This window comes from Gadus morhua, chromosome 8, assembly GCF_902167405.1.
Source record: "Gadus morhua chromosome 8, gadMor3.0, whole genome shotgun sequence".
Taxonomy (NCBI): Eukaryota; Metazoa; Chordata; class Actinopteri; order Gadiformes; family Gadidae; genus Gadus; species Gadus morhua.
In genome coordinates this window covers 607701-617700 of record NC_044055.1, presented here as the reverse complement: position 1 = coordinate 617700, position 10000 = coordinate 607701, and the positions used below count along the sequence as shown (strand labels likewise).

Here is a 10000-nt window from a genome sequence, read left to right as displayed (position 1 = left end):
TGGAAACGGTGCACGTTGTTTAATTCAACTGAAATCGTTCTTGAAATAAGTAAGGTGAACGTTTTTAACCTTAATGTATTCAGAACCAAAGATGGCATTTTCAATTCAATCACGGAAAAACTTTCTCCACGAAGACATAACATAACATGGATGATAATGATATAGAAGCAAGGAGAGCCATTCAACAGGTGTCCTGTAGAATGGATAATTAACAATCGATGGTGATTTGGCCACGCCTCTTCATGCTCATTATAAAGGGGAGGGGCCAATGATAATTTATTCAACTCACCAGAAGCGCAGTCTTTCTCATCCGCGCCGTTCTCGCAGTCCTTCTCGCCGTCACATCTCCATGACAACGAGACACACTTGTTGGTAGAACCCCCGCAATCAAACTTCTCAGGAGGGCAGGTCTGTTTGCCTGTGGTTGGAGAGAAAGTGAGAGGGTGAGTATCTACAGGAGTGAGTGAGTGAGTGAGTGAGTGAGTGAGTGAGTGAGTGAGTGAGTGAGTGAGTGAGTGAGTGAGTGAGTGAGTGAGTGAGTGAGTGAGTGAGTGAGTGAGTGAGTGAGTGAGTGAGTGAGTGAGAGAGTGAGAGAGTGAGTGAGTGAGTGAGAGAGTGAGAGATAGATCAAGAAAGAGAGAGAGGGAGAAAGATGGAGCAAGAAAGAGAGAAAATAGCAAAAAGCAAAAGCAAGGGATAGAGAGAGAACAAGAGAGAGAGAGAATATAGCGTAAAGCGAAAGAACACGGAGAACGTTTTCACGAATCCTTAAAGACAATGGCGGCAAGAACAACCAGAGCTCGGAGCTCACCCTACGACAGAACACATTCCATATCCCCTGAAGACACATTCCCGCCCTTCGGGCCAAACCGCCTCCTTCCCGGCAGGACTATCAGACTAATCCGTTCGGCTGACACCCATTAGAAGAAGACCATGGAACACACAGGGAAACACAGGTTTGGCCGCCAATCAACCGTCATAAAAACAGCCTGGAACCTCCTGCTGAAGTCCTGCCAATCTGCCCGCGTGGAGACAGAACCAGAGGGCTGGAGCCAGACGGAGTGCGAGTCTGTGTGTGTCTCTGCTTCTACCTGTGTGTCTCTGTGTGTGTGTGCCAGTGCCTGTGCACCTGTGTGTGTGTGCCTGTGCGTGTACGTGTGTATTTGTGTGTGTGCATGTGTGTGTGCGTGTCCCTGTTTCTACCTGTGTGTTTTTGCGTGTGTGTGTTTTTTGTGCGTGTGCATGTGTGTGTGTGTGCGTGTGCGTGTTTTAAGCAGCAGTGTACATACAGTTGGTAATAATGTGTCTACACATACGAGCCAAACGCCCCCGACTCTGTATCTCTTCTGCTGGGCTTCAGTCAACCTACTCCTCTCCCAATGCTCCCACATCACTGCACGTGCACTGCTGCAATGCACAAACGTGCACTTTTACTAGGCACTGATTTACTCTGGCGTTGCCGACGTTGCGTCGGACAGACGAGCATGGTTCCGTGACGGTTGGGAACAGTCGCCACCGCGGGAATGTTTACGACGCCGGGACCATGGGTCGATACCGAAGTAGAAATGGCATTGTGGGTAATTTCAACTGAAATGGGGAGGTGCTAAACGATAGGCAGGACAGTGTATCCTCTACACGGATGCGCACCTTTGGGCAATGATGCATTCCAAAATAAATATTTCATGCATTTCAATTTTTCAATATCCAAGTCACACCGTGATGATTTGTCACAAATTATTTGTGTTAAACATATAATTTGCATTTTGCATAAGTAGATACTTTCTTCATCCCCTTGGGGAAATTCAGGATACTTTGATGATTTATATGTGGGCGGTCATTGATTTAAAATGACTTTGTATCAATCCAAATCTCTCCCTTCTGTCAAAGTAACCCAATAAGCCCACTACGTCTGCAGCTATAGTACACTGTGTCTGGGCTCTCAGCTATGGGGGACGGCCTGTACAGCGGGGGTGCCAGGTGGCTGCGAGTCCCAGCCCTCCTTCATGCTGAGGACTGGTCTTTTGAGAGGAGTTGGCTGTGGGACTTCAGGGAGACGCAGGCCGGTGGGGCCTGCAGCGAGTGAGGCTTGGCAGGCCTGGGCGCTAGGCTGACAGGGGATCATTCAGTGTAAAAGGACTCGGCCTCCCGGACCTGAAGGATGCAATGGCTCAGCGGACAGACCCACCGGTAGCGATCTGTAGGGTTGTATTCACATTTAGAACCATACCACCGGCAGAGAAGGAACCGCCGGTATTAGTGTGGGGAATACAACGGGGGTTTAGGGCTTATGATTCTGGAGAAACGAGCCCGCTGGACCAGAGGAAATTAATTCTAGAAATTGGTTCAGGAGTTCAGGAGAAGGAGAAGATTAGAGATGAGAGAAGGGAGGGAGGGAAAAGCAGTAAAAAGCAATGAAAAACAGGTTGGAATTCAGTTAAATAATTGATTAAAACTCAGAACCAGAAGGGAAAGAAAAGATTAGCACGAGTCAAGGGAAATAAAGAAAAGAAAAACTGTTTAGATGAGTTGAAGGCAGCAAATAAAATAAAAATTATCCTACAAAAACCTGACAGCTCGAGAAAATAAAAACGTCTCCTTCAATCAAATTCTGTGGAAGGGCCAAAAAAACTAAAAAGAAACTAGACAGACGGACAGGAAGACGGAGGAGCTGGAGAGAGGAGCTGGCTCATATGAAGGGTCCAACTGCCAAATGACCTTCCTCCATCTCTACGCAAGAATCACAGGAATCGATACAGAGTGAAGATAGAGAGACGAGAAGGAGGAGGAGGAGGAGGAGGAGGAGGAGGAGGGGGAGGAGGAGGAGGAGGAGGAAAGGAGGGGGAGGAAGAGGAGGAGGAGGAGGTGGAGGAGGAGAGGAGGGGGAGGAAGAGGAGGAGGAGGAGGAGGAGAGGAGGGGGAGGAAGAGGAGGAGGAGGAGGAGGAGGAGGAGGGGGGGAGGAGGAGGAGCAGGGGAGGAGGAGGAGGAGGAGGAGGAGGAGGAGGAAGAGGAGGAGGTGGTGGAGGAGGGGGAGGAGAGGAGGGGGAGGAAGAGGAGGAGGAGGAAGAGGAGGAGGAGGAGGAGGAGGAGGAGGAGGGGGGGAGGAGGAGGAGGAGGAGGAGGAGGGGGAGGAGAGGAGGGGGAGAGGAGGAGGTGGGCGAGGAGGAGGAGGAGGAGGAGGAGGAGGAGGAGGAGGAGGAGGAGGAGAGATGGAGCAGAAGAGAGTAGAGGAAGGGAGGGAGGAAGAGGAAGGAAGGAGGCGGGAGGGACGAAGGAAGAAGAGGAGGGGAGGAGGAAGTCGGTGAAAAGGGATAAAGGGAGAGATAAAAAAAGCTGTCCTATCTTGTTAATGGATGGCCCTTTGATGAAGCAAAAGCTCAATCTCTTCCACTCTCACTCCCTCCCCCTCCCTCTCTCCCTATCTCTCTCTCTCTCCCTCCCCCTCCCTCTCTCCCTATCTCTCTCCCTCCCCCTCCCTCTCTCTCACTCTCTCCCTCCCCCTCCCTCTCTCCCTCCCCCTCCCTATCTCTCACTCTCTCCCTCTCCCTTCCTCCCTCTCTCCCCTCTCCTCCCCCCCCTCCCTCCCCCTCCCCCTACCCTTCTGCAGGGTAAGTGAATACCCCCGGTGCCCCCCCCCCCCTGCTCGTCCATCCCTCAGAGCCGCGGTTATCGATCGGTCAACCTCTGATTTTATAAAGACGTAGCTAATGGGGTCTGGCGCGGGAGGGCCACTATAATAGAAAGCAATTACACTGACTAACCCAGACCCAACACCCACACGTCATCTCCATTGTCTGGTGTGTACGTTCACCCCCCCCTGGTGTCTGTCTAGGAACGAATCCCCCTTTAGCGCTGTGAGGGAATCTGACAGCATCACTTAGGCCTCATTTATGCGTCTGTGCTGAATAGCCGTCGTGGGCACTGTGTGGGCGCGGTGTGAGGACGACAGGGGTCTGTGTGTCAGCAGAATGCCGTCGCTGCCGTAGCTTCCATGCACCTCTTCACCAATGAAACTACACGTCAGGGAGCGGCAAAACTGCTAGCGTCGTCAGAGAGACCCACGGCGGCAATCCACCGCTGACGTATAACTCATGCTTCTGCATCGCCTCCTTAATGTCAACTGGCTGACATTAAAACGCTAAACTCCTTTTCTTGGCTCGTCATAATGTAATAATAATGAAGAGGAAGAGGAAGAGGGGAGGAGGAAGACAGGTATGAGTCCTCATACACTACACCCATTCAAGACAATAACTAAGACAGCTGAAGCCTCTCTTATTTTTTGCAATAACTGTCTTCTCTAAAATGGAGGCAATAGCAGACATGGCCAATTTCTATAAATTCTTTCATAGATAGAAACAACTTAAGATGTCCCCCCGCCCGGAAACCAGGCTTCCACCAGCACTTGTCATCCGATCAGACCGCTGAGCATGGAATGCTAAAGATTACAAAAATGCCTTCCCCCCCCCCCTCACCCCCCAATCTGTAATCCTGAACAGACTGGTGGTTATTAATTTCACGCATCATCTAACAACACAATGGCTTCTTGTTCCTCGTTTGTGTTCCCATGTGATTACACCCCGAGCCACTTGGTGAAACTTTGCTCCATCACAGCCTCATTTGTTTTAATAAAAAACTTTAATGAGTGCAATTACCAGGCGTGAGTAACGGCCACGTCACCGGTAGGTCTGCAAAGCCTAGCCGACATCTTGTTTTAACAAATGATCACATTAGCGTCTGTGGCACCTCAGAGGAAGGCCCGTTAGCCAGCTGGGTGGACCCTACCTGGGTGGTGTTACCAGTGGACGGACTTTAAAATGGTTTGTTTTGACTAATCACCCTCACGCCTTGTTAATATTCATCCGTCAGGGACAATGTAGAAAAGGCATGAGTCTCAATGAGAAGAGATGCATTGTACCGGATACAGCGTCTGGGTAATATTCCTCCCACGTCTAGCGTATGAAACGCTTTGCCCGTTTCAAAAGCACAATGCCTCCATTAATGACAAATCTTTCACGATGAATAACTAAAGAAGGACCAAAACACCTTAACATGTACATACAATCATAATGTCAGACATGTTAATAATATAATAATAACGTGTCCTATTCTCCTATACTTCCAAAATGGAGAAAAAGGGACGGTGCGATGTGACGTCAGGATCTAAAAGCCCTTCACCCCCTTCTAAAGTGTCTTCACGTGGGGTGAAGGCTAAGGGTTGGGGTACCAAGCGATCCTTCTCCGACGATGAAAAGGCATAACAAGGGGGGCTTGAAAGGAGTACGAGTCAAAGTGGGATTTATAGGTTCATTAAGTCATGGCTCAAGAGACCCCATCCTCCCAGTGAATTATACATCTGGTACAGCAACACAGCAAGACGCGGCGCAGTAATTATCAAAGTGCATTTCCTAGTCGCGCTCTCTCCCCAGGTCTCTTGACGAGGAAGAGGAAGAGTACATTCTGTCTGAGCTGCACTGAACCCACTCACTGTGTGAAGTAGTGCGGTCGTTATTTCATGTTTTTGTATCAATCACGTTATTAATGTTGTTATCATCGACGTAGATCAAAGCATGTGGGTCAGCCAATCGGGCGGTGCGTTTGAGCCCTACTCTTTAGACTCCTTTAAAGCCACCTTTAAAAGGAATCTTTTTATGCTGTGTTAGACTCAAGTTGTTTCTTGTGTTGTTTCCCTTGTAGAATCAAAGAGAACAATTGTGACGGAATGGTGTTAAAAAGGAAATAAAAATGCACTTATGGCCGTGCGTTATGCCTTTTGTTCCCACAGGGCTAGATGAATAGCATAAAACTTTAATTCACCTCCAGCTAACGTGCATACAACAGCAGTGGATATCAGGGATCCTAAAAGTCAATATCACAAATCTCTTCCTCCAGAATCGATGGTGTCTACGAGAGGTTTGTGAAAGCCAAAGCCCTTCTCCCCTCCCACCACTACCACTCTGGAAAACATCTTTAATCCGCTTATCAATGACAATTAAATCAACACAAATTAAACCAAACATTGTTTTCCAAAGAGCACTTCAACTGGGTTGAAATGGGTTCTGCAGTCAAGTTAAACGGGGTTGACGTTGGTAAAGTGAGCATCCATTGCATAACAATCCACCAGAAAAAACGATTTCCCCATGACTGAAAGCAGAAAATGATGAAGAATAGGCACCGTATTGATTCAACCTCCGCCATCACCCCACCACACTGAGAGTACGAAACAAAACTCCCATTAACGCGCCGCGTGTTGTAAACGTTAAAATTGACTCGAACGTTGAACGAATGAGAATGCAGAAAAACAATGGCTGCCTCTTGGGAAAAGAGCGGGAAAAGACGCGTGCGTTAGGAGATGTTGTAGTCCAAGGCCTTCCTGAACACACATTCAATTTAGCCCCTCTGAGAGACACACTGTGTGCCCTCAATTTAAATATTTAATATGCCACCGTGACGGTACTCCAGCATGTAATAATGAACGCACGGATTGAGCCAGAAATATTCTGGCACGCATCTCTGTGGATCTGAGTGCAAACTTAGTGTTCCTCCGTGGTGTGTGAGTTTGACGAGGAAAGGGCAGAGATGGACAGGGAGGGAAGTTATGAGACTGTTTACAATCTCCAACAGTGTGCAATAGAGAGAGAGAGAGAGAGAGAGAGAGAGAGAGAGAGAGAGAGAGAGAGCGAGAGAGAGAGGGGAGAGAGAGAGAGAGAGAGAGAGAGAGAGAGAGAGAGAGAGAGAGAGAGAGATGGGTTAAGAGCAAGAGGAAGAGAGAGATGGAGGGATTTGGAGAGAGATAGTGACTAGAGAGAGATTTGGTAACAGATGCAGTCATATTAAGCCATCGTGTAATAGGAGCATGTCTCGGGGTGTAATTCATGCAAGTTAGTCCACATCAAGCAGAGCAGACAGGTTGATTTGAACAGGTTTTAATGGTTTTAATGGTTTTAATGGTCTTAAGCAACAACACAACATCAACCGCTAACCGCTAACGCTCCGCTAGCCAGGTGCTTTAAGCTTACCTAACAGGTATTCCTTGATACCTGTGCCAGGTGCTTTAAGCTTACCTAACAGGTATTCCTTGATACCTGTAATGTAAAGGGTCTTCGCCTGTTGGCAGAAAACCTTTCTCTACATCATGTTAATACTCATCACTTAGAGAAGCAGCAAAGAATAAGGATTGAATGCACAGTGTCCCAGTCGGCTCGGTTTCTGGAGGGTCTACTGTCATCAGTACGACCAACTCCTTTCAACACATAAATACACCACACAAAGCATGTGATTCCTCAGGGTAGGTTCAGCATGTATTTTAAATTATAATTAGTTAATATCATTCTTATTTATATATTTTACACTCACACTTGAAGCAGCTTTATTTTGGTTGCATAAAACGACATTTTGCAACATTCGATTGCACGCACATTTCTTAAACAACTATCTTATCAAATATAAGTAACCCTTTAAAACGTTTTAAACGTTCAAAGCCCAAATTCAGAACCTCATAGCCGTCGCCCCACTGCCAACCCTGCCTAATCCGGCTCGTTAGGTGGGGGCTGGCTCGTTAGGGCGTCACAGGCCAGCCCCCACCTCTCCTCATGTGTTGAGATTCCCCTTCTGAAACCGATTCATTAAGCCTAGCAGAAACCCAAAAGGTTGATCACTTTCATCAGGAGAACCCGCCAGCACCTCAACCCCCCCCACCCACACGGGAGAACCCGCCAGCACCTCAACCCCCCCCACCCACACGGGAGAACCCGCCAGCACCTCAACCCCCCCCACCCACACGGGAGAACCCGCCAGCACCTCAACCCCCCCCCACCCACACGGGAGAACCCGCCAGCACCTCAACCCCCCCCACCCACACGGGAGACGCTCCTTAGTCTCCCTGCCTGAGGAGCGGCTGCCAAAGAGGAATTACAGCGTCCAACGAGGTTAACGACAAAGGAGTGACGAGGAGGAGATCTGGCAGGTGTCAGTCACGTAAAACGCGCCAGTTCACCCCCGCCCCCCCCCCCCCCCCTGAGAGGACCTTCCTCTTGGGTCCTTCCTCTTCAGAGTCATCAGCGCCCCAGCAGGAGGCGATGGGTGTGTGGCTGAGATCAAGCAGCCTTCTGTTAGAACCAATGAGGGCGTAAAGACAGGTCACCACCACCAGGGCGGTGCTGCCGAGGCCGTCCAGAACTAAAGGCCTTCTGTTAGAACCAATGAGGGCGTAACGACAGGTCACCACCACCAGGGCGGCGCTGCTGAGGCCGTCCAGAACTAAAGGCCTTCGGTTAGAACCAATGAGGGCGTAACGACAGGTCACCACCACCAGGGCGGCGCTGCTGAGGCCGTCCAGAACTAAAGGCCTTCTGTTAGAACCAATGAGGGCGTAACGACAGGTCACCACCACCAGGGCGGCGCTGCTGAGGCCGTCCAGAACTAAAGGCCTTCTGTTAGAACCAATGAGGGCGTAACGACAGGTCACCACCACCAGGGCGGCGCTGCTGAGGCCGTCCAGAACTAAAGGCCTTCTGTTAGAACCAATGAGGGCGTAACGACAGGTCACCACCACCAGGGCGGCGCTGCTGAGGCCGTCCAGAACTAAAGGCCTTCTGTTAGAACCAATGAGGGCGTAACGACAGGTCACCACCACCAGGGCGGCACTGCTGAGGCTGTCCAAAACTAAAGGCCTTCTGTTAGAACCGATGAGGGCATAACGACAGGTCAGCTCCAGCCGTAAGTTCGACCTCCTGATACAAACGTTGAGTCAAAGTGGGTAGAATCAATGCCTTCACAGCTCACAGAGGCCGCTGGTTTAGGGGAATACTGGCGTGCATTGTGGTACGTGTTAGATAACTACAGCGTGTGAATTAATCGGATTTCCATATAAATGACTTTCTGCCTCTCCTCTAGTCGATATCTATCTCGGCAAGTCGGGGCGCATAATCCATCCGCTCATTTATCTGTAATTGGATTTATGTTCCATAGTTTAACAGTTAAATATATATAGTGTATTTAATTGCATATAAACTTCCAGATCCCGCAGTGGCCTCTTTACATCGTGGTTTTAATTATTGAGTAGACAATATGCGATGATGTGTTTTAAGACAGATCTAAAATAAACATATTTGAAACGATTACAGTATTTTTAATTGAATTGAACTATCAGCGTTGTACTTGACCTTCGTGTTTGGAGGACACCAGAATGTGTTTCTGATCTCAAGATGAGGACGCAGAGATGAATCGAACAAATCAAGTCAAATGGATCACATCGTCACATTCATTTGAAACGATAAAGTGTGTTGTTGAATTGTCCTTGGGACGTGCAGATTTGTTGAATAGAGTTGAATCAAGACTCGCAACTCTGAAGTTTGAACTGCAAGATTTCACCTTCCGACACCATTGCTATGCACGCTGCAAGTTAACTCGGGGGGGGGAAATAAACAGCCAAAGGAAGTTCAGCACATTGTGGCTCATTGCTGAACACAAAAAATATACCCAGCAGCGATTTATGCTTCTCTCCAAACATACAATGAAGGACAAGGAGACAAACACAGATAGCTATTAAAATCGGTTAGATAGTCGAAATATTGATATAATCAGAGTGAAATATTAACAATACAAACACATATTTGGTTATTACACACGGCATTATGTGTTAAAACTAGAGCTGTCAGTTAAACGCGTTATTAACGGCGTTAACGCAAACCAAAACAAAGAAGCAGTAGCCTGACTGCTATGTTCAAATTACATTTGTTCAAAGCAGTCGTTTAATTGCACTATAGGCTCTTTTTTTGTATCGTCCTGTTTTGATCAGTGTATATGCCAATGTTGTTATCAATAAAAAATCATTTGCACAAGGCAAGCCGATGCACTTCACCATGTTGATAAGAGAATTAAAATGAGAAGAATTATGGGACAAAAAAAATCAAGGGATATTTAGCATAGAAAAATAATTTGCGATTAATCGCGATTAATTAGAGTTAACTATGACATTAATGCGATTAATCACGATTAAATATT

At 48.0% G+C, this 10000-nt stretch overlaps 1 protein-coding gene across 3 annotated transcripts in view; it reads right to left on the bottom strand.

The window, feature by feature from the left end:
• The window catches only part of LOC115549011 (low-density lipoprotein receptor-related protein 8), a 92291-nt gene that overhangs the window by 41881 nt on the left and 40410 nt on the right, over positions 1 to 10000 (bottom strand). For all 3 annotated transcript variants that reach the window (XM_030363988.1, XM_030363990.1, XM_030363989.1), the window contains exon 4: positions 290 to 418. In XM_030363988.1, the coding sequence (XP_030219848.1) occupies positions 290 to 418 (129 nt within the window). The remainder of the gene's footprint in view (positions 1 to 289; positions 419 to 10000) is intronic.